The sequence below is a fragment of the Ursus maritimus genome, unplaced genomic scaffold (genome assembly GCF_017311325.1).
Source record: "Ursus maritimus isolate PB19 unplaced genomic scaffold, ASM1731132v1 scaffold_21, whole genome shotgun sequence".
Classification (NCBI taxonomy): Eukaryota; Metazoa; Chordata; class Mammalia; order Carnivora; family Ursidae; genus Ursus; species Ursus maritimus.
Window position 1 is genome coordinate 5,734,570 of NW_024424564.1, and position 25,801 is coordinate 5,760,370.

The 25,801-nt window shown below is 33.6% G+C and overlaps 1 protein-coding gene across 2 annotated transcripts in view; it reads left to right on the plus strand.

Annotated features, from left to right (window-relative positions):
- Window positions 1-25,801, plus strand: part of MON2 (MON2 homolog, regulator of endosome-to-Golgi trafficking) — a 97,404-nt gene that overhangs the window by 66,881 nt on the left and 4,722 nt on the right. The window contains exons 25-34 of one of the 2 annotated variants that reach the window (XM_008684231.2): window positions 252-450; window positions 3,487-4,115; window positions 8,668-8,811; window positions 9,407-9,424; window positions 9,713-9,841; window positions 11,906-12,096; window positions 16,844-16,904; window positions 18,120-18,243; window positions 21,396-21,603; window positions 23,947-24,029. In XM_008684231.2, the coding sequence (XP_008682453.1) occupies window positions 252-450; window positions 3,487-4,115; window positions 8,668-8,811; window positions 9,407-9,424; window positions 9,713-9,841; window positions 11,906-12,096; window positions 16,844-16,904; window positions 18,120-18,243; window positions 21,396-21,603; window positions 23,947-24,029 (1,786 nt within the window). The remainder of the gene's footprint in view (window positions 1-251; window positions 451-3,486; window positions 4,116-8,667; window positions 8,812-9,406; window positions 9,425-9,712; window positions 9,842-11,905; window positions 12,097-16,843; window positions 16,905-18,119; window positions 18,244-21,395; window positions 21,604-23,946; window positions 24,030-25,801) is intronic. The other variant, XM_008684237.2, reaches the window with a different exon arrangement.

A 25,801-nucleotide genomic window follows, 5' to 3' on the forward strand; every position in this document is an offset into this window, starting at 1 on the left:
GCCTGCTTCTCCCTCTGCCTTCTCTCCCCTCTGCTTGTGTGCACTCTCTCTCTCTCTCTCTCTGACAAATAAATAAGATCTTTAAAAAAAACTTTTCATATTCCATGACTTTAAGGATAATATATCTTTACTGTTAAATTTTTCTAATATACAGGATTGGTCTGTCAGGTATAATTTCTTGTGACAGTTTCTAACTGCTATGCTATTACTTAAGCTATGTTATTTTTATGTGCATTTTTATAAATATTCAGGTTCTCTTTCATCTGCTGGACCGAGTTCGGGAGTCTTCTACCACTGCAGACAAAGAAAAGATTGAGTCTGGAGGTGGCAATATTCTCATTCATCATTCAAGGGACACAGCAGAGAAGCAGTGGGCAGAGACATGGGTTTTAACATTGGCTGGTGTAGCAAGAATCTTCAACACTAGAAGATATTTATTGCAACCTTTAGGTATATATACATTTTTCCCCCGGTTATATAAGTAATTCATGTTAAAGGAAATTTGGAAAATACAGAAGATCTTTAAAAAATTTATGTATAGTGCTACTTCCCAAGTATAATCAGTCTTAACTGCCAGTCTTTGTGTGTGGTATGTGGATGACGTTTTCATTCATTTCATTGAGAAAATATGTAATGTACCTCATATGGACTAGCTTCTAGGGGATCCAGGGATGAGTAAAATACACAGCATCCCTGTTGTCATGGGCCTGAGGGAATAACTAATTACATAAATGCAAAATTGCTACAGTGATAAATGTTACAAAAGAGTGGTGCTTTGTAAGCTTATAATACGTAATTGACCCAGCCTATGAGATCCAGGTAGGCTTCCCTAAGAAAGCAGTATTTCACCTGAGATCTGAAGGGGGAGTAGTAGTTCATCAGGCAACGGTAAGACAAAATGTGAAGAGTTTTACAGGCAGAGAGAACGTGTACTTGTCAATAGTACTGAGATTAAGAAACCCAGTGTAGATTGTACCTTCAATTCTGATGGTAGTGATGGTGGTGGTAGAGAAAAATTAACAGAAATGCTTTTTTATATAATTATGAGCATGTCATACATATTCTTGCATTTTTACAAGTTATTATTTTACATTTAGCTTTTTGTTCCTGTTTATGTTATAGCATAAGCATATTTATTCTTTCCATCAGCATTTTTATATAGTATTCTTCATGTTCATTTTTTTCTTTTTTTTCCAGAAATAATCTATAGTGTCTGATCCATTTTGCACTCCTAGAGTTTACTATATAATATATATGTAAAAATCCTAGTTTTTAATTTTCACATAAAATTTACATGAAGTGTACCAGTCTTAACTGTACATTTGCTGAGTTTTGACAAAATAAGTATCATTTTTAATACTTCCATGATAGTTACTTTATTTTAAAAGCTAAAACCTACTAGATAAAGATCTAATTTTTTAAAAATGAAGACATAAGGCAGTTTGTGTAGCTTTGATAATTTTTTATAATTTGAAGATTAGAGAATGTGTTTTATTATCTTAGGATAATGTTAATATTTTTAATATAACCATGTACAATATATAATTATACCTAGTCTTTTAGAAAGAGGACTTTTTCCTAGACATAGAGTTATATTAATAGAGGAATTGCGGGGTTTTTCCCCTTATGGTATGAAATATTCTGAGATTAAGTCACCATTCTGGTTGCTAAATGTAATGTTTCATCTGACTTCTGAACTGGGATGGCAACAGACGAAAGTGTTTTGTTTAGCTGTTTTGATAGTTTTTAAATGTAATATGTCAAAACTCTTTGAACAGTTTATTAAAAATCTGTGTTTCCAATTGTGTGTAAATTATACCTCAATTTTTAATCAAAGAAAGAGTATAGAGGAAGAGACATATAACTGGCCAGGTATTATTTTTTGTCCTGTAAAGGCAGAGTAGTACTTACTGTTTCATACCAGGACGACTTCCAGCTTTCCTAAACTGAATGCTTCCTCAGGCATATGGGTTTATCTCTTCTTTAAAAATTTAGTCATTTATAGCCTTTGGGAAGTGACTTTAAACCTTATTATTTAAGTATTTCATAGCCAACGTATGTCATCCTGCCTTGGAAAATATCAGTTCTTCTGATTTTGGTGTTATTTAAATGCAAGTATGTGGGGCACCTGGGTGGCTCAGTCGGTTAAGCATCTGCTTTTGGTTCAGGTCATGATCCCGGGGTCTTGGGATTGAGCCCCTCGTTGGGCACCCTGCTCAGCGGGGAGTCTGCTTTTCCCTCTCCCTCCCCACTGCTCGTGCTCTTGCTTGATCTCCCTCTCTTTCTCTCAAATGAATAAATAAAAAATCTTAAAAAAAAAAAAGTAAGTGCAAGTATGTGGGTAATAATCCATGGTATTAAAGCTGTTAGGCTAGATTGCTGGAGGAACGAGGTCATTTTTGCTGGGCTTCATAGAAACAAGCTACATGTTGCTATAAAGAGCTTCAGTATAAATGTGCTTAATTGGTCATAGGAGTAGAACAAGAGATTGGATTGATCAGTAGAAACCAACAACTACCATTTAGCCCACGCTCTGCTGATGGTGGGTCAGCAGACTCAGTTTCACATGAGAGGAACAAATTTAGACTCATTCTAAAAAGGCAGTCTGTTTTTTATGGTACAGTTTCTTCTGGTGTCTCCTTGTAATTGGGGAAAAATGTTTAAGAAAATTCTACAACAGGGGCGCCTGGGTGGCACAGCGGTTAAGCGTCTGCCTTCGGCTCAGGGCGTGATCCCAGCGTTCTGGGATCGAGCCCCACATCAGGCTCCTCAGCTATGAGCCTGCTTCTTCCTCTCCCACTCCCCCTGCTTGTGTTCCCTCTCTCGCTGGCTGTCTCTATCTCTGTCAAATAAATAAATAAAATCTTTAAAAAAAAAAGAAAAAAAGAAAATTCTACAACAACAACAAAAAAGAAGGAAAATTCTGCAGATATAAATTATGTAAATATGAAAACCAAAGTGTAAAGGTAAGATTTTATGAGTATAGCATAGTTTATTTTAAACATTTAGACCTATAAAAAACACACATTTATTCAGTTATAATTTGTAACTTTTCCCATATTTTTAAGAATGAGAACATCTTAAGATCTTATTAATAAAGCTAGATGGATAGATCAGCGTTGTTACTAAAAAACTTTTGTTTTTACCCTCAAGTTTTTATTCTGTTCTCCTTAGGCAGAAATTACCAGGAAATATTGTAAACATATGTACATACATTTATAGAGTTCTGTTTTTAGAACCAAAATATTGATATATTCATTATCTTCTTCTTGGTGCCCTTTGTTCCTATATTTGAAAAAAATTTTTTACTGTAGTTTTGGGTTTCATTGATTTTAATTCACATTGTTTGTACCTTAATACCTAAGCAAATTTTCCTAGTTGTATAGGAATTTAAGTAGAAAAATAAAGCAAACATTCTAAAGTGTGCAGTAGTAAGAAAAATCTTGATTACTCTGATAGATTTTGTTTTTTCTCTTCCTAATGTAGGAGATTTTTCAAGAGCATGGGATGTTCTTCTTGACCATATACAGTCAGCAGCACTCAGCAAAAACAATGAAGTATCTCTGGCTGCACTGAAAAGCTTCCAGGAAATTTTACAGATTGTGTCCCCCGTCAGAGACTCAGATAAGCCCGAGACACCACCTGCAGTTAATGTACCTGTGCCTGTCCTTATAGGGTCCATATCAGGCCCTGGCCTGAGCAGACCATTTGTAAGAACAGATTCTATTGGAGAGAGACTTGGAAGATGCAGTAGTTCTGAGGCACCTGTAGTTACTGATGAGCTTGAAGATTTGAATCTCTGGTGGGCTGCATGGAATACCTGGTATAGAATTGGATCTGAAAGCACTAAGCCTCCTACTACTTTTGACAAACTGACTTTCATTCCCAGCCAGCCTTTCCTTACAGCTTTAATTCAGATATTTCCGGCTCTCTACCAACACATAAAAACTGGTTTCAACATGGATGACTTGCAAAAGCTGGGAGTCATACTGCACAGTGCTGTGTCAGTCCCGATAAGCTCAGATGCATCCCCTTTCATCCTTCCATCTTATACCGAAGCAGTTTTGACAAGTTTACAGGAAGCTGTGCTTACAGCTTTAGATGTTCTTCAAAAGGTAATAGAATTTTAGTGTCTGTTGAAACAATAATGCATGTGGTTTGCTGGAAGTGTTTTAGTTTGCTGTATATTTTCTGAGATAAATTCTGGATCATCAAGATTGTTGTATATGTATACTTTGTGTAAATTCAAGATTGTAAGCATCCAGTTATTTTAAAAACATACGGTTTTCTGATGTATTTGAAAAGGTGATTCAGGTTTGTTTTGAGTGTCTTTCAGAAACTGTCTATATCCTCTTGTTTTCTTTCACCAGCATTTTTGGTTTGATCATGCAGCTCTTCACAAGAGGATGTACTTTTCTGAATAACAACTTTAGTAAAGTACTTCCGTAATTAGAAAATTAATAAACTATGGGATCATTAATATATATTTTCATTGTATGTAAATTTAGCTCTGGAACTGTTAGTAGCCTATATTTTAAAAAAAGAAGTAAGAATAAATTTATGAAGTATTTTCCTCACAGAAATTTTAAAAAGATATATCTTACCTGTTGTGTTTTGTTACTGCAAAAAGTTATTAAGGTAGGCACATGATGTAATGAGCATTGGGTATTATATAAGACTGATGAATCACTGATCTCTGCCTCTGAAACTGATTAATTATATGTTAATTAATTGAATTTAAATAAAAAATTAAAAACTGAATAGGAAAAAAATTAAAAATACACAGACCTAAGCATCACTAAGTAAATCCCAATTAGCAGGCAAGCCCAGATCAAAATCAAAGAATTCTTTAAACTGTCAAGATAATTGTTAGCACAATTTACAACAACCAAAATGCTAAACAGAAGAATGCCAGCTGAGGAGCCAGCAATTCCAACAAAGTTGCTATGACATTCTAACAAAATTAGAATGAAACTAGATTCTGATTACACATGTGCTAATCAGATTTGTGTACCTCAATTCATGTTTTCTAATTAACTGATTGCATTATATCCAGCTGGAATGATGAAAACTTTCACAGTAAAAGTAGTGGTTTCTGTTACACCATAATACCTCTTCACTGGCTCTGGAGGAAGTCCAGCTGAGCAGTAATTCCTTGAGCTCTTTAACCCTAGTTACATTGTGTAGAAACAAATTGTGTAGAAACTTAAAATTTAAGAGAATCTGACATTTAAAAAACTTCATTGTAGGGATATCAGCTTTCAACAATTAAAATCAAAATAGCTATTTTTATTTTCAGTAGAGAAATTAAAGTAGCCTGTCAGTACGTACTTTTCCCCCCTTGATTGACCATACGCATAGGTTGCTTATGGAGTGGCCTGGAGGAAATTGAAAAGTTATTCTGTCAGAAAAGCAAAGCAAAGCACAGGCCTAATGGGATGTCTGTAATCTAGAACTGTCATTCAGATGTTTGATTCAGCTTTTTATAAACAAAGATGAAACAACAAACCTCCAAAATTCTTTTCAATAAAAAAAGTACGTAATTTTATTTTTAAAAGCTCTGCTTTAGCAATGACAGAACAAATAGAATCATTTATTCCAGCTACTAGGAGTTTGTTCTGAGCTTTTCACTGGCTTTGAAAACAGTGTATACATACCTTCAGTCTGAAACTTAGGAAACTGTTGCTGTTTCTTTATATCAGTTGATACCATTTTGCATTACTAATTTTCACTCTAGCTATTCTTCATTACATTTGTGATTATCTAAATGATATTTCATAGTACTTGAATATGAATCAAACATGGTGTCTTTAATATTTGCTAAGAGAAAAAATTAACATACTTCATTTTCAGTAGAAGTGTTTCTGTATTTTCTCCCACAGGTGTCAAGAAAATTTTTTCACAGTAAAATTTACTTACTTTGGGACTTTATCCTTAAATTAATAAGCTATCCAAAAAAATTTTATTGATTAAAGATCATTTCCTTCATAAAACCTCATTTTTGATTCCACGTTTACCCTTATGTAGTTTAGGGCTTCAGGGTCACAGTTTTCTCTTGGTTTTTAAATCACTGGTTCCCACCAAATTGACCTTGGTGTGTATGCTAATTGATTTTTTTTTGGCCAAGATATTTTGGCATGTGTGGGACCTGAGAATTTAGTTACCTATTTTTCTTAAGTTCTGAGATCGGGAGACTGCATCTGTCTTATTTATTCCTAAACCTCCTAAAGTCAGATGGTTGGATACCGTATCTGCCTCCATCATCAAGGCTGCTCTAGAGTAGTACTCCAGGAAACACCATCACATTGTGTGTGAATGGTGCCCTTGGAGTTGTGCAGTGAAGCCCTGCCTGCTACTCAATGGGGCAAGTTTTGGAATCTCTTTATATAACAACTTCTTAATCTGTAAAATGAAAATAATAGATCCACAGCTTTTTTCTCATTAAATGGGATTTGTGAGGCATTTACTGCCTGGCACAGTTAAACATTCAGTAAATGTTAGCTAGTACTGTCTTCATCATCAAGTTCCCTGTCAAAGGTCTTAGTATATCGGGGGAGAGGGCAAAAAAAAAAGTCTTAGTATATGTAGGTGCTGAAGGAATTATTGTTGAAGGACTTAAAAACAGAAACCTTGAACCATGTCAGAGGTTGGATGTCCATTTTCTTTCTTTTTTTTTTTTTTTTAAGATTTTATTTATTTATTCGACAGAGATAGAGACAGCCAGAGAGAGAGGGAACACAAGCAGGGGGAGTGGGAGAGAAAGAAGCAGGCTCATAGCGGAAGAGCCTGATGTGGGGCTCGATCCCGTAATGCCGGGATCACGCCCTGAGCTGAAGGCAGATGCTTAACCGCTGTGCCACCCAGGCGCCCCGAGGATGTCCATTTTCTGTTCTTGTTTTCACATGTAGTTTTCAAACTGTAATACTAGGAAATGTCCAGATTGCTGACTGATTCTTAACTTTTGGACTAAAATCTGTTATCAGGTTCATACTATAGTTTTTTCTGATATACAAACTTAAGAATACTGAAGAAAAACCAATAATATCTTTTTCTTAGATGGGGTTTGTTTTAAAAAAATGTCAGTTCCATATTACGCATTTTAAGATCCTAGAATTACTTATTAAGTCAACTATAACACTACCGTATGTTTTCTTTTTATAAAGGACCACTGAAACTCAAAGTGTATAGTCACAGTCATTATTTGGTGCTAAGATATTTCCAGAGACATTGTAATACTTAGTTTTCTAAGGTAACCACACAGGCTTTTTCTCTTTTTTAGTCATTGAAAATTAAGAATCCACTTGGTATAATTATTTCTTTTCCACAGTAATTACTGCTTGTTTACTTCTAAGAGTTAAGACTCAGCAAGAGGTTAATAAAGAAGAAAGTAAAACTTAACAGAAGCAGTCAGTAGAGTGAATTTTTTTAGGCATTCAAGTTCTCTATTTACTATTACTGAGAAAAACAACCAAATATTGAGAGATAGTATTAGATATCTTTATCCTACTTTTTTACATTGCAGTTACAAGATGATGTGACTTAGGTATGGCAGCATTTTGCTTATCCACTTTATATTTCAAAACTCTTTAAAACCTAAGTTGTAACTAAGTGGTTACATCTTCTCTCAGGGAAAATAAAATTAATATATTATCTGACAGGTTAAAAAAGCCATGGATTGCAGAAAAACGTAAGTGTGTGCATCTTTTTTAAAAAATTCCTTAAAATTTTGAAATGCTTTCAATTTTGATTTAGTACGTTGAGCGTACCTCAAGTGCAGAATGACCATGCTTTTTGTTTTGTAAAGCACAAATATATTTTAGACATTACATAAATAATATCATTAAATATTTTTCCCACAGAGAAAAAGAAACACTAAAATATGTGAAAGGACAAGGGGAGAAAACACATTTGTGGCTAGGAAAAAATGAAAATATTAAGATTTATTTTAAGTACTTTCAACATACCTGAAGTAATTAAAATCTGCTGTGTCAGGATATGCATTTTACTCTTTGTTTTATCAAATTGTTTATAGCAATAGGTTTAGTTTCTATTAATTTTTAAAAATTTTCTTATTGTAGATCAAGTCTGTATATTCAGGTACGTTAGACATTAAATATACACTGCCCTGTTAAAAAATTAACATACACATTTATCTTAGAAACAGACTTTCATACATGACTTATTTTCCCAACTATAATACACATGATTATTTGTTAAAGTCAGAAGACTAAGCATAGTGCAGAAATCAGCTGTCATTTCAATGAACTGATACTATCACTTAAATAGAAATCAGTATCAGTCAATATCATCTGGGTCAGTGAAGCATTCTTTATGGTCTAATGGCTGTATTATTGAACAAATGATCCGATCCTGGAACCTCAGGACTGCCTGGGACTCCTCTCCAAGTGCTTGTCCTTTTTCTAGTCTGTTAAGTAGTAAATCACACTTTCCATTAAAAAGCATTTTTTAGCTGATTAACATATTTAGCTTATACTTTATTCAATAATAGTTTAAAATAGCTATGTTCTTCAGGGCTTATAAAAGATTGTATAATACTTATATAAAATAGGACAGTTTTTAAGATTCTTTGGTTAAATACATATACAGTGAAGAACTTAACTAGAGTTCAGGTTATCCATTCTGTTTGTTCATATTTTGCTTTTATAGGCCATCTGCGTGGGGCCAGAAAACATGCAGATAATGTATCCAGCTATATTTGACCAGTTACTGGCATTTGTGGAATTTTCCTGTAAACCTCCACAGTATGGACAGCTGGAAACAAAGCACATTGCAAATGCAAAATATAATCAGGTAATTTACTTTAAATTGTATTTTCTCAGTAAGATTTCATGGCTTATAAACAGTTCCACTTAAGATGGACTCTGAGTATCTCAAAGTTTTCATTCACAAATTAACTTTCATATGTCTGTTAACAGTTTAAGCTGAAAAGAAACACTATTTGAGCAACCTTTTCTGTGTTCTTTTTTTTCTTTTTTATGACTTTCCTTTCCCAAGTAGTTCTCTAGCAAGTTTGGCCTTTCATGTTACATTTTTCTTCAAAGTTCCTTTCTTGACTGCTCCATCCCATTACAAAATGGCTTCTAAATCCCTAAGCCTAATCTTGTCTAAAATAAATACCTGCAATGCAAAATGAAGAAATCTGTGTGTACTAAAGAAGTTGTCTGCTGCTGGTGTGAAATTTAGTTGGATTTTACCTAAAAGATTTTTATAGCCATAGTTGGCAAATTTTGGCTTAGGGGAAAAGTAAATTTCTGAATGCATGTGCAGGCTAATTTTTGTTCACTCAACATTAAATTATAATTTTACGTGGTCCGAAAAGTAGTTTTAAAATGTGTATTAACTTTTCTCATTCTATTTGTCTTGCAACACAATGGAATCACAATAGATCCAACTATTTGCACCGGTGAGTTAAATTTCCTAAAATTGTCCTAACCTATTGGCAACAAATAAAGTACATCTTTCCCATTTCTTGATAGAATGCTATCTGTGCTTTTTCTGATAGTTGTAATTTTTGCCTGGCTGAAAATTGTTTTTTCACAAAGTACGTATCTGTTTGAAAACTTTGCATGTAATATAATCTGACCTAAAACCAAGGACTGAACTTTAAGGCAAAGAAGGTTTCTCTTTGAAAACAATATAATTTAATTTAATCTCATTTATTTTTAACTCATGTGAAAATATTACTTTTTAGGCGGAATGGGTAGCCTTGAATTATGTACCGTTTGCTGAAAGGTCTTTAGAAGTAGTTGTGGATTTATACCAAAAAACAGCCTGTCACAAAGCAGTCGTGAATGAGAAAGTACTCCAGAATATTATTAAGGTATCTTTTTCTTTTTAATTTCTATTCTTTGATGATAACAGTATTACTGAAATTACTCTTTAGGTAATAATATATTATCATATATTGAGATAAATGGAAAATATTTATATTATTATTTATAGGGAATTTTCTCCAACACTCATGGATAGTATTTAGGAAAGCCATTCCCAGTATGAAAAGGTTTTTTTAACGAAAAATATTTTAAAGTAAGTATGCATTAGAGTTTTTACAATTCTTAAATTATGCCACAAGTCAATGAAGAATCCTGTTTCTTAGGACCGTACTTCTCATACTTCAAGGTCAATGAGCATTTAGGGGGAAAATTCACAGCACGTCAGTTTAACTGATCCTATGTATTTTTTTTAAGTCCGTTCCCTAGTGTATGGACAACCATTTTTATAAAACTAAAACTCATCTCTTGTTGATTGTGTCTGATTCCTCCAAAGTTTATTTCTTGTTTTTTCCTTTGTTTTGAAGGGCAAACCTGAACCTTTCCTTCTATTTACTGAACAAATATAGGCCAATATGAACCATCTTCTCTCAAGGAAGAGACTTTCTCTGTTCCAAAGCTCATCCTTCTCTTTGTTTCCCTCCTTTTCTCTTTCCCTCTTTCTTTGTTGGTGATTCTTTCTTTTGTTTTCCTTTTAGCCTTGTAAACCGTTATCTTGGAACGATGATTAAGCCCTTTATTTAAGAACTTTCTCTCACTTTACTTCCTACTCAAATGGCCATCCTCTTTCAGCTTTCCTTTTTTTCCAAATTCCTTTACTTTAAACAGCTTGTGTCCTTCACCTGGCCGCCGCTCACTCTCAACCCACTTCATGCTGGCTTACTTTCATACTGTGCTTCAGAAATGACTTAAAGTTTAGAAGATCAAATCTTTAAATCCTATGTCCTTTCTAATTATCTTCCCTATTATATGGTATTGCCCTTGCCCTCTTTAAACTCTTTTTTCCCTTGACTTTTGTCGTACTCTTTCTACTCCCCATTCACCCCATCACAACTGTTCTTGCTCATTTATTGAGAATAGTTTTTAAGCACCTCTGTTGCCAGGTACTAACTAAATAGTAGGGATTAAAAATGAATAAGATAATTCTTACATTTAATAATTCAATAAAGGGAATATAGATAGGCAAACAAATAATAATATAGTATGTTAAGTCCTAAGTGAAGACCACACAGTGGATTCAGAGAGACCTGCCTTAGAATAGTGCCTTGCTCTTTACTTGCTGCTGTATGATTTTCGGTAAATGAACCTGTCAGAGTATTACTCATCTGTAAAAGAAGGTTAATACCAATACCACTTACATGTCTGAACTATGACCGTAGGAGTTCATTCTGAATCACCAAATCAGTTCTTTAATGGTTTATAGGAACCTACCTCAAAAGTTGACCAGTTAAAAAGTAAGTCTCAACATGGTAGTCACTATACATAACTCAGATGCTTTACTCCTGTATTCACAAGGGTTAAAGAATAAACGGTCGTTGTAATTAATAGTTTTACTGAAATACCTTGGAAATGGAAAAAAGGTACATTAAAATGTTGGAGTAGAATATAAAATTCAAAGAATTTTAGGGAGAAAACATAAGACTTCAAAGTATTGGTGCTTTAGGTTATGTTTACCTAACCAATAATGAAAAAAGCAAGGTATTGATCTCTCTTAGATGGGAGAACCCCATCAGTCAAATTATTTTCTGCTAGGAAAACTATGGCAAAATGTTCTAATTCCATAACAGCAAGTTGAGAGAGGCTACAAAATTGTAAGTTAACTACTCCTATCTTAACCTTTCAGTTAACATATCTATATTTTATGATGAGAAACTGAAGTTCAAAAGGTTGTTACTTATTCAAGGTCATTGTTTATAAAATGGAGACAGAATATCTTTCTAGGCAGTATATTTGAGGGCTATGTCTGAAAATTGATCTTTCTAGAAAATAACATCCTTTTTAAAGTGAAAATACGTATGCTATTATTCTTTTCTGCTTTAGTTTTTTTTAAGTAATTAAAGTTGTGTGTATATATTTTAATTAATACATATCTTAAACTGTCTTTATTTTCACAGACACTTAGGGTTCCTCTCAGTTTGAAATATTCCTGCCCTTCTGAAAGCACATGGAAATTAGCAGTATCTTCTCTCCTCAGAGTTCTTTCTATTGGGCTACCTGTTGCCCGGCAGCATGCGTCTTCTGGAAAATTTGACAGTATGTGGCCAGAACTAGCCAATACTTTTGAAGACTTTCTCTTTACTAAAAGGTCAGCTCATTCAATTTTACAATTGTAAGACAATCTCTCAAAAAATATATAATACCTGCAATAGATCTAAAAACTATTTCTCATTTCATTAACAAAGTAATTATTAAGATTGCTCCATTGTATACAAAGCACAACTGATTAAACATTTATCCACTAAGTACATTATCCGTGAGCAAATGGAGATTTTTGCTTTTCACAGTGTTTTAGTTTTAAGGCAGGAATCTATAAGACTATATGGATGCATCATAATTAAGGTTTTAACTCAGTGAAGCTAAGAAGATCTGTTTTATAAATCTGCTGCCCATTTGATATTGCAAAAGGAAAACAATTTCAGAAAATCAGTATTTTACCAGAATAAATAAGATTAGTGGTCAGCTCTTTAAGATGTTAGGTTTGGCAAAGAAGAGTGGAATTTTCACTATGTGATATCCACCTGAGAGCTTATGTTTATGGATCCCCTTTTGACCCCTCACTGAGTGAGAGTAGGATAATTAGAACACACACTAAATTTTTTGAAGGAGGAATCTTCTGTGGGTTAACTTAAATTTTGCTGTGTGAAAGCATATCTGCTATTTCAAAATTGGAAGTAATGACGTCCTAATTTGTTTCCACAAATGGTCAGATTTTGTTTTACTTTCTTTTGTTATTTATCATCTCTAGAAATCTTATAGATACCAATGCAAGTGTACTCTTTGTATTTGCAAAAAATTATAGGGACTCACAAAGCATATTCAAACAAATTATGTTTTTATCTTTAACCCTGAAAAATTGAGTTCCTCTGTGGACTCCATTGCCTAAAATCACTGTTAATCTGTATGAATTAGATAGGTTTAGAAATTTACACTTTTCTTTTTCTTTCCCAGTTATCTGTTTGTATATGCAGATTTTAGACCGGGCTTTTTTTGGCAATGAGTAAAACTTCTTTAAGAATTTCTTTTCCTGGGGCACCTCAGTTGGTTAAGCGTCTGCCTTTGGCTGAGGTCAGGATCCCAGAGTCCAGTGATTGAGCCCTGCATCGAGCTCCCTGCTCAGTGGGGAGTCTGCTTCTCCCTCTGCCCTATACCCTGCTTGTTGCTCTTCTCTCTCTCTCTCTCTGTTGCTCTCTCTCGCTTTCTCTTGAATAAATAAAATCTTAAAAAGAAAAAAGAATTTCTTTACTATGGCTGAGTCTTCCACCATCTTACTTATTCTCAACTTTCTTGTTGAATATTCTTATTTTATTAAATTCAGTTTTATAAAATCATTTTTGTGTGTTTGTTGCAGGAAAGTAGAAAATGAAATCAAAGTCCTAATAATAGATACTGTACATCTTATCTCATTTTGTGTTAATGCAACTGTACTATAATTTCATTGCAGTCTTTTGTCCAACCATGGCCCTACTTACATTAAAGATTTGACTATACTGGGTATGTTGAAAAATCACATTGCTTAAGAAGCAGCCAGTATAGTGCACTGACTGAGGAGCTGGGCCACCTGGATTCAAATCCCAACAGTTACTTTGTAACTGAGATGTTTTCATCTATTAAGTAGGAATGATAATGCTACCTAATTCAAGGGTTATTATGAGGGTTAAGTCACTTAAAATAAGTGACTGCATAGAGTATTATGTCACTTACTTTATTTTTATTTTTTTAGAGGGAGTAGGTCCAGGAGTGGCAGAGGGAGAGGGTGAGAGAGAATTTTAAGCAGGCTCCATGCCCAGTGTGAAGACCAGCACGGGGCTCTTTCTCACCCGAGATCATGACTTGAGCCGAAATCAAGAATTGGATGCTTAACTGACTTAGCCACCCAGGCACCCGAGTATTAAGTCACTTAAAATAAGTGACTGCTTAGAGTACTACCTGGCACATGAGTGCTTTTAAAATGCTTGCTACCACTTTTATTATCCTCATTATTGTTATTTCTTTTCTTTAAGAGAAAGTGATGTTATCTGTATCCTTTCCCATGAATCGGCCATATTTTAAACCAGAATTTTAAAGACCCAAACTCTAAATTACTGGGAGTAGAAATTTACTTCTAAATTTGGAATTGCTTATAATGGCTAGAAAATAATAAAGGTACTAAATTCTGCTGTCAGTAACACAGAATCAGCATTCTAAGTTGTGATTATTCTAGTTACAGATTTAAGCCTTCTGCTACCCTATTTTGAGAATCAGGAGACCCATGACCTACTTTGGATTCTGCCACCTACTTTCTGTTGACCTTGAACTGGTTGTTTCCCTTCCGTAGACATCATTTTTTTCTTAATTATAAGATGAAATGAATTGATTAGTTGTAAAAGTCCACTAGTTTATATATTTTGACTTAAATTTTTCATCAATGTGAAAACAGCTAATATGAATAAAGCCAGTTTAGTTTTTATTTCATAGTCCAAAAATATTTTAAGGCTCAGATTGAAAGCTTTCATTGGTTAGTTGAAGTTAAAAATGCAGTGCTCACGAAGAGAACTTAAAAATGATGCATATTTTTAGTTTCATGAGAAGGCTTTGTTTTTTGTTTTTCAAATAATTGATTACTTTGGAAATCACAAAATTTTATTTTATGTCACATATATACTTGTTCTGTAACTGAAGTCCATCACTAGTATTTGAACAGTAAGGTGGTGTTTCAGAATGTTGCTTGGAGTAACAAGACTTAGGTTTTTAGATAATACTAATATTTGAGTATATTTAATGTTGGAACGTTTATGAATCCTTTAACTTAATTAATATATATACTCTAAGACTGTGAATAATCATGCCTTTCTCTGATATTTCTTAGCTTTTCTTTTGGTCTTAAGCTGTTTTGTCAAGGCAGTATAATAACAAAGAAATACAAATAAAACCAAAATTAGCTAGAAGAAAACAAAGGCTTTGGACATTATCGAGGACTGTGATAAGTAAATACTTTAAATGAGAAGAAGAAAAAACATGATTAAAGATGAAAAACATAAATACTGTGATCTGGTAGACACTTGAGGTTTATTAGGAATTCAGTCATCCTTAGAGTACTGAAACATGGTATTTATCCTGTAGAATACACTTGGGCTAGTGAGAATTCATACAGTTAATGGTCAGTGGACCTTAAATTTAAAATCACTAAGTAATACCCAAAAGAAATCAGGTGAAACATATTCACACAGAACCTTGTTCACTAATGTTCATAGCAGTATTTTTTCATAATAGCTAAAAAATAAAAACACTCCAAATGTTTATCAGCTGTCGAGTGGATAAATTAAATGTGGTATGTCCATAGAAGGAATATTCAGCCATAAAAAGGGATAAAATACTGATGCATTCATGCTACAATATAGATGAATCGTGAAGATGTTACGTTAAGTGAAAGAACCCAGACACAAAAGGCCATATATTGTATGATCTCATTTATATAGTATATGCAGAATAGGCAAATGCATAGAGACAAAGTAGATTAATGGCCACGGGTGGGAGGAGGAGACAATGAGGAGTGACTGCTGAAAGTACAGAATGTCTTTCACGAGTGATGAAAATATTCTAGAATTAGAAGTGGCACAACTTTGTGAATATACTAAAAAACACTGAATTATATACTTTAAAAGGTGATTTTATGGTATATGAAATTGTATCTCAATACATTTTTTAAATGTACCATGCAGAGAGAACTGACAGAAAATACAAATAATACCTTAAGTCAGCTTGAAGGCTCTTTTTTTCAAATAAAGATTTGTAAAAATAATTTTTAGAAAATCACTAACTTACTAACCTCAGTCTTAGAGAATTAAGGATCTTATATGGCCCATTTCTACCTGCAATATTGACAGTCTCTGTCAATAGTAACTGTGCAATCTCATAGGGTAATACAAATAAAGCTCTTAGTACGTTGGCCAGCTCTGTAATTTTAGCTGTTATTATTGTAATAATCATTAACATCTGATTCTCAGCTGTTTTTAAGTAGTTCATTCAGTGTTTCGTAAGTTTAAGACTCATTCTTATTAAGAGTCACACGGTTTAGAATTTACCTTGGTTCTCTCAGAATGTTGATTTCTACTGATAGTGCTGGAACAATTTTCTACTTTTTTTTTTTCAGATGTTCTCTCTTTTATTGTAAAGATCTTTAATATATTGTGTTTATTATAAATTAGTGATTAATGGGCAGTCTCTGAGTGAATAGTTCAGCAGATAACCAAGACATTCTTAAGTCACTGGCAATATAAGTGAATTCAGGTATCATCACAGTGGTAATTTTTGTTGTTACTGCAGGTGATAGTAACATCCTCACTTTTTATTGTTTTTTCATTCATTAGTACTGAAAGGAATTTAGTTTTACAGATTTTATTTAGGTCAAGATTGGACCAAGCATTTTTGTGGCTAGAAGTTCACGCTTGTAATTGGTGTAGTCACTTATACTAATAACTTTAATTAAAAATACTGTTCTTTTAAATAAATGGTAATCTCCAACCTGGATGAGAAAATACTTTTTGTCGTTTGAATACTGTTTATTTTCAGGGGACATTTTACCTTTTTTTTTTAATTTAAAAATTTTTTTTTTAAGATTTTATTTATTTGATAGACAGAGACACAGCAAGAGAGGGAACACAAGCAGGGGGAGTGGGAGAGGGAGAAGCAGGTTTCCCACTGAGCAGGGAGCCAGATGCGGGGCTCGATCCCAGGACCCTGGGATCATGACCTGAGGTGAAGGCAGACGCTTAACCACTGAGCCACCCAGGTGCACCTTACCTTTTAAAAATCAAGTATTTTATTTGTTTATGTTTGTTTTGTTTTGTTTTTAGCATACCTCCAGATAATCTCTCTATTCAAGAATTTCAAAGAAATGAAAGTATTGATGTTGAGGTGAGGAAACTATTTAAAACATTTTCCCATAACCATTTGTGCAAACCAAGTAGTAGAAATGTTGAAACTATAAAATTGCCAAGAGAAAAAGTAAAGTAATAGGTTTAAGATTGAACCTAAAAGCAGTAAAACTCTCACAAAGACTGAAGGTTAGTTTTGAAAGCACTGACATGATTTCCTTATATTTGTTAGCTTTGTGTCTAAATACTCAGTTGTGTCCATTTAATAATTTTAAAAAGCAGTTGATTCAGTAAAATCTATTGGTTATTGAGCATGTATTTGAGAGTTTGCTCTATAGTTTGGCAAACCACGTGTTTGTGGTTCAAACTAACAATAAGTTGTTTAGATTTTTTTTTTTTTTTAAGTAGGCTCTATGCCCAACGTGGGGCTTGAACTCGTGACCCTGAAAGTGTCGCATAGTCTTCCGACTGAGCCAGCCAGGCGCCCTAGATTTTTGTTTTTAACCAGCTGTAGGAAGAGCCTCTAGAACTCTGGAGGCACATAATGAGTGTTTTTTAAAGGATATATGTTTTTGATTGTAACTGGAGTTTAGAGAAGTAGTTTTTTGGTTATGGGGTTTTTGTTGGGGGGGTGTTTTGATGATTTTCCTTTAAGTGGGTAAAGGATCTTTTAAGTAAATCAAATAAGTAAACTACTTTAAAGTGTACATGAAAAGTATATGCATCATATACATATAAAATACTGCCTTTTGTCCATTAGTGTTTTAAAACTCCTGTAAATTTTTCTTCTTTTTCTTCAAAGGGCGAAATAACACATTATATATTAGAAATGAGCTGTTTAGCAAAAATGAATATAACTTTACTTTCTCTTTTGGCTTGTTGTTTATGGTTATAAAAATGTGATTTAACTTTTGTTCTTAATTCTGTTTTGGATATTCTAACATGGCTTTGTTTCATATAAGATCAACATTTATTAAAATGGTTGCATGGTAAACAGTTTATAGTATTGACTATTTTGTAGTTTATTATTATTAAAAAAATAAAATAAATTTATTATTATTATTACTAAGACAGATGAAGGAAATAGTGTACTCACCCTGTATGTTAACATTAAAATATTTATGTACTTTATTAAGGAAGATTCTTTAATTGATTTTCTTTTAAAATAAGATTTAGATTTTACTCTGGAAATTGTCATTTGAGTTGGTCTTTTTCAAGGAAAAAAATGCATTTGAGTTTGGCTCTTTTGTTTTAGGTTGTTCAGCTTATCAGCACTGAGATACTACCTTATGCCAATTTTATTCCTAAGGAATTTGTTGGTCAGATAATGACTATGCTTAATAAGGGCTCAATACACTCTCAGTCATCTTCATTTACAGGTATGTTATTTTAATGATTTATTAAAAATGTTAGTATTGAAGTACTTTGGAAGAAGCTGATTATAGAAATGTTTATTAGTCCTGTGATTGTAGTAAAATGTAAACTGGAGAATAGTAAGGTAAATTTTAAGAATGTGATAGAACATTAAGTTTTATGAGGGGAAAATGTGAATATTCTGTGAACTATGTGTTATGAATTAAATTGCAGAGCACTTAGGAAATCTGCCTAAGTCACTGTTGGCTGACACAAGTTAACAATTTTGTGAAGTCATGGATTATTAGGAAGTAATGAGTATATATTCTGCCACCTAGCAGTTGGCTGACTTCTTTGAGTCTTAGTTTTGTCATCTGTGAAATGAAGATATTAATATCAGTTGCTCAGAGTTATAAATTACAGTTAGTCAATTAAAACAAATATATGGCTTAACATTTGTTAATGGAACTAAATTTAGTAAATGCTTACTTGTATGCAGGGTATTACGGTAGGATGTTACCGCTTTCCTCACAACATTTTTAGGAGGATAGTTTCCACCATATTGCAGAAGGGAAATGGGTTTAGAAAGGTTGGAAAAATTATCCATAATCTAAAGGCTGGAAGCCAAATTCATCCTTAAAAAGAACTCCATGCTTTAGGGCGCCTGGGTAGCGCAGTCGTTAAAGCGTCTGCCTTCGGCTCAGGGCGTGATCCTGGCGTACCGGGATCGAGTCCCACATCGGGCTCCTCTGGTGTGAGCCTGCTTCTTCCTCTCCCACTCCCCCTGCTGTGTTCCCTCTCTCTCTGGCTGTCTCTCTGTCACATAAATAAATAAAATCTTTAAAAAAAAAAAAGAACTCCATGCTTCTTTTCATTTTATCATCCTACCTTATTAGGAGGTAATACTTAAATTGGTTTTTGCTATTTCTCTTTTTCTAAACCTGTGCTCAGTTGATAAATGTAATTGTGTGGTATCATAACATGATTTTTGTCTGAGATGATTAAAAAATTTTAAATTTGTGCCATGCACGTCCTTAAGCCCCCGAATTTACCAGAGCCATGACTAACTTCTGCTAAACTGTGCTAAACACTTTAAAGAGCATTTAAATGTGCACAGTTTGGCCACTAGATGTCTCTCCTACTGCTTACTTCACAAACCACAGTTCTTTTTCCCAGCCCAGAGAAGTGATAAAAGTGATCTGATAAAGTGCAGATTGAATGAACATGAAAATCTCAGGAAAAAAATTAAATCCTACTTATATTAATACAGTCAACTTTTTATTATTAAGAGTATATAAAAATTTCTAGATACACTTTTATAAAAACATCTTACAAACAATATTTATAATCAAATGTAAATATTTTAAGCTGAATAAGGACTACTGAGTTGCCATGTATACTTTTTCAAGCAGTTTCTGATGATACTTCTTGCCATTTATAGTATTAAATATACCAAGACAAGGAAGGTACGTGGACACTCTTCCAGTGGCTTTGCCATAGGACACAGACTTCTCCGTTTGAACTTGGAGGGCTTTTTTAAACATACATATAGAAAGCCTTCTGTGCTAAACTGGACCACCCTATAAAGACTTAGGTTCCAGTGATCATTTTGGTCCACCACTCTTAAGTATGACCTGATAGCCAAAGCTTTCAGGGAAAATCTTCCAACACGAAAGAGAAAAACCAAAACAAATGAAGAGGGAGTAAAAGAAACTCAGAGGAAATGTAAATTCAGGGCCACAGAAACATTCTGCCCCCAAAAAGCATAATTATAATTAGGATGTTCAAAGAGATAAAAGATTTTACATCCATGAAACAGAAAATGCTATTAAGAAGGATCAATCAGTACAAGAAAGAGCTCATAGAAACTAAAAATGTGAGCACTGAAATAACAAGTCCAGTGAAGGGTTGCAAGAAAATGAAATAACCCCGAAAGCAGAGAGAGACAAAAAAGTGGGCAATATGAGAAGAAAGAAAGAAAATGAAGTCTAACATCTGACGATAGGTCTTCCAGAAAGAGGAAATATAGAGTAAAGCTAAAAGAGGAAATTATCAAAGACATAAACTGAAGAAATCAGTCTCCAGATTAAAAATGGTCACACGGTAACCAGAACAATGAACGAAAAAAGATCCACAAGAGATCCACAAATTTCATGTTGTGATGAAATTTCAGAGTACTTGGGCTAAAGAGAAGATTCTGTAAGATTTCAGAAAGAAAAGAAAAAAGGCCAACACAAAAGAATTTTGTCAAGATGATACTAGACTTCTCAGTAGCAGGATTGGATGCTAAAAGACGTGGATGCAGTGGTTTCAGAGTTGCAATCGGAAAGGATTTTTAACATGGAGTTTCATACGTAGGCCCACTGTTGTCAGAATTTAAGTGTAGAATGGTAATTCTCAAATGTCACATGCATTATAATCATCTCCAAGGGCAAGCTATTGCTGGGCTGTAGTCTGAGCTTCTGATGCAGTAGGTCTGGGGTGGGATATGAAAATTTGCATTGCTAACGAGTTCTCTGGTGGTGCCGGTGCTGCTAGGTACCACTCTTTGAATACCACAGTGAAGTAATGACATTTTCAGAAATGCAAGTTCTGAAAAATTTTATTTCCTCTTCAGTCTTTCTCAGGTACTCCAGAATGTGCTTCATGAGAACAAAGGAGTAAACCAAAGAAACAGAAGGCATGGATGTAGGAAGTGGGGTATAGAACAAGAGAGAATAAAAATAATTCTGAGGGTGTGGCAAAGACTAGTTCAAGGATATAGCTGGACAGCAGGTCTAGAGAGCAGCTAGTCCACGCAAGAACAGAGGTCTGGCTCTGGGAAAGATGTTGCCAAGAGGAAGGAAGAAAGAAAGAGAGAGAGAGAGAGGAGAGAGAGAATGAATATCGCAAGTTTGACCTTGTGGAAAACTATTGAGAACTATTTTATAGTGCTGTCAAAGGGTATAGAAAGACAAAGATACGAAGAAATATTATGTAGAAGTGGTAAGAGTGGACCGTCTTGCCTTGTTTTTGATCTTGCAAGGGGGAAAATGTATATGCTGTTAGCTGTAAGTTTTTCATAGATGCCTTTCATCAATTGAAGGATTTCCTTCTGTTTCTAGTTGGCTAAGATTTGTTACCATTAAGGTTATTAATTTAACCTTATGTTAACCATCAATAATTGTTAATTTTACAGAAGCAGAGATTGATATTCGTTTGAGAGAGGAGTTTTCTAAAATGTGTTTTGAAACATTGCTCCAGTTTTCCTTCAGTAATAAAGTCACAACACCTCAAGAAGGCTACATCTCACGAATGGCACTCTCAGTGCTCTTAAAGAGATCTCAAGATGTGCTTCATCGCTATATAGAGGATGAAAGATTAAGTGGTAAATGCCCTCTTCCAAGGTATAGATTTTATTTTATAGACGAAGGAAATGTTATCATACTTACTACTACTAATAAAAGCTCTGAGCACCAAGTTGTTTATAAGTGATCTGAATGTAACCTGAAGCTGTTAATAATTTTATTTATATTATACAGTGTAAATATTCATAAGTTTTGCTGCAGATATATTAGTGTGTTTTATTATGGGTTGCTCGTTCAGTCTCCTCATGGTGGTTAAGTAATATATATGTACCAAATTTCCTTTTTGGATTTAAAAGAAAATTTTGAATTCTAAAATATGTCTTCTAGGATTTCTGGATAAGGACATGTGATCTGTATGACCACATGAGTGTGAATCTCTCTTGAGAGAAAATAATAGATAAATCATACTCTAGGAACTTCCTAGTTTGTTTTATAGTTATTTTTAGATTTCTCTGTAAGTCAGCTAGCCATGCCTTCGATCTTCTTTTCATCTGATTTGCTTAATTAAGCCCTTGTTCCTAAACTAATTTGCTTCCCATTTAGCCAAGCTGTGTCAGTAGAATGGACTCTAGGCCTTTCTGCTAAGCCAAGGCTAATCAGAGTTGGGGTAGAAATCAGAATTCAAAAAAAAAATGCTTTCATAAATTAGGGTTATGTCACCAATCTATTTTTTAATCTGGGAATTAGAGTTGAAGGCAAAACAAATGAAACAAAATAAAATTGGAAGACGAAGTTGTCAAAGTCAGGAAAGTTACGAAATTCATTATGGGTTCCATCTCATATCAGGTAGTATTAGAGAGGTAAATCACCAGCCCTAAATCTTTGTGTACATTCTTATTTACTTAGAATAAATTTTTGGAGTGAGAATTGACTTGTCAGAAGATAAAGACATTTTAAAAGCTTTTGATGTGTATTACAGATTGCCTACCAGAGACTTCTACCAATTTACATTCTCCTAGGAGCATATAAATGTCCTTTTCCTCAGTTTTTAGTATTTTAAAATTATTTGCCAGTTTATGATTTATCTTTTTAAAATTTGATGAATGAAATGTAGTTACATAGTAGTTTGCTGTTGTTTTTTTAATTATCAATGCTTATTAGTCATTTATATTTCTATTTTTGGGACCCACTGTATTTTGAATTTCTAAAACATAAATACCTTCTCATATTCACATTTATATATGAAAAGGTTCCAAAGACAGGTGTTGGTAATTTGGTTATGGGCATAATTGAAAATTGATTTATCAAAATAGATCTCTGAAGTATACTTGAAAAAGCAGTAATGAAGTTGCTTTGCTTGGAATATTTTTTATTTATTAGATTGTAACATTATTTGATTTCAGAAAGCAATTTTTTCTTGTTTTTTTTTTGTTTTTTTTTTAGTGTTTATTGCTTTTAAATCGAGTCTTATTTATAGTTGTCCTATAAAAGTATTGTATCATCCTGTGACTCAGTATCATTACATTATTTTCTAAACTACATCACAACACAATAACATTCTTCTATGCTTAAAAAGGGAGACTTGAAATATACTCTGTCATAGGATTAGAAGAATCTTTTTTGTAGAATGAAAACACAGATTCATATCAGGCCTGAGGAGGCTGTGTAGGGAGAAAGAAGGGAATCAAGCTTCTCTTGTTGACCCTTTATTCCCAAGTTCATTCTTCATTGCTAATGTCTCCAAATAGTCCTGCTTTAGGATTAATTTTGAGCATGTATCTTTGGTTGTATTAGAAAGTTAAATAAGTACTATTGTAGTTTTTTTCCCCACCCCAGTACTATTGTAATTTTTAAAAAAAGATTATTTAAAAAAGCTTAAAGCCTAACACGGGGCTTGACCTCATGACCCTGAGATCACAATGAGCTGAAACCAAGTGTTTGATGCTTAACCAACTGTGCCACCCAGGCATCCCTGTACTATTGTAATTTTAAATGTCCTTTTAACAGCATGATAAAATATATGCCAGGAGGTAGTAGTAGTCTTTATTTCCACTTAAACTTTGGCAAATCCCTTTTAGCACTAATTAGTTAAGAAGAAAAAAAAAAACTACTTGTAGAGAAGCTTTAAAAGCATGTATAAAATGTCTTAAATTTAAATAGTTATGTGAAATATCTTACAAATAAATTCGGATTTGCCTGAATAGATGCCCCCATTTTGAAATTGATAACTTATGTAAGAATAACAATAAATCTTATTTGCACACTGAAGTACATATTAATAAAATAATTTTTCTTTTATAAGAATTTAAAACTAACATTACTTTGCATTGTTTTGTGTCCAGTATTTTTCCAAAGTATGTATATCTACTTGTATAAACCATAAAAAACACACATGGCGTATCTTAAAATCCTGATGGAAATAATTTCCCATCTCTTTTTTAGGCAACAAGTGACAGAAATCATATTTGTTTTAAAAGCAGTCAGTACTCTCATTGATTCACTTAAGAAAACTCAGCCTGAGAATGGTAAGTGCTTAGAAACTCAGTTATTCTAAACTCATAGCATTTATGTTCTATTTCTGATGTACTTTTCTATTATTATTAAGTTAACTGAATTTTAGGAACATAACAGCTATTAGGCTTTCTTTTTTCCAGTCCTTATGACAGCAAAGAATCAGGTCCATTGGGATGTCAATTAAGTAAAATTAATTTGTAATGTTTTAGGTTCTTCATGTTAAGTAACAGTTTGGTTTTTTTTTTTTTTTCTTTTAACTAAGTTGGTCTGAATTCAGGATGTTACATGGATAATTCATAGTTCATAGATTTTTAATGCAGAACATCACTGAGTTTTTGGGTAGGTATAGGCTTCCATCCTACGTGTGTACTGAATTACAGTATAAGTATGAACTGTACAACTTTGAATCATTTATGGCTTTACCTCATTTGTTTCCCCTTTCTGTAACTCATTCCTCTTCTGTCCATTCTTTACCTTATTGCCAGAAATGATTTTTCCAGAAGTGAAGCTTTGATCATTCATTTTCCCATCTTTGTAAAACAAAAATTTTTCATTTACCATTAGCTGCCACATGCAAAGAGTACTCCTGTCAGACCCCATTAGATTTATGGTTTATTGCCACTAGATATCATGTATCCTATTTTCCCACCAAACTAAAATTCTCAGTCTACCCACGTATTCCCAACCTTTTGCTTATTTCATTCTCCTGCCTACGTCTACCTAGCTCAAATGTCACTCCACTTTTAAGCCCTGTTTTTAATCCTTAATGGTGAGTGATTTTTCATTGAACTCGTAGCTGTTTTATGTGTACTTTTTCCTTAAAGCACTCTACATGTATCATAGTTACATACACACATGACTCTGTTCCCTTAACTTGTAAACCTCTTGAGAGGCTTTTTGGGCCATGTTTTGTTCTATCTTGAATCCTCTGCATTGCAACGCAAAGTGGTTTGTTCGAGGATGGGATAGAGAGCTGGCACCAGAACATGAGGTAATTGTGTCACTGCACACAGTGGTTCAGTGGACATTTTTTATACAACAAGCCTTTGTTAAAGAAAGAAGTGTGGCTGATTTATATTCTGGCCCAAGCACCTTTGCAGACTGGCACTTTAAGCAGCATTACTTTTAATACCCAAGAAGGAGGTTCCTAATAAATGCCTAATAAATGAGTCATAGGATATTTGTTCCTGGCAGTTATTATATAATAGTAAATACATATTTTTCTGTTTTCAAAATTTACCCATTGGTGCTTTGGCCTAGAAAGGGTGAGTATTATGCCAAACCTTAAGGAGCAAATAGATTTATATTTATTCAATCCAAAGGGAGGTGTAGAGTTTGTAAGAAAATTGTGGGAGCAATATTCTGACTTCATCCCATCAAGTTCAAATTAGGGTTCTCTTAAAAAATGTTCTGGTTGATATTTCAGAGAGGGAAACCATGCATTAACTTCCTAGTGACCAGTAAAATCTTTATTAGATTGTAGGATAGAATTGGATTCTTAAAAATATATTTAAGACTTAAACAGGAAATTCTCCAATTCCCATGTTATTGCTATAGTTATATTAAATATAACCAGTGTATTTCAATGCATAGTGCTTGCATTATTTTGTTGGATTTTTAGACAGCTGTCAAGAATTTAAGCAGAATTTGTATAAAGGAAGAAAAGGGAAGGAAAACTTAACTTTTTAATCTTTTTTCTTTCTTTCTTTCTCTTTCTCTTTCTTTCTTTCTTTCTTTCTTTCTTTCCTTCCTTCCTTCCTTCCTTCCTTCCTTCCTTCCTTCC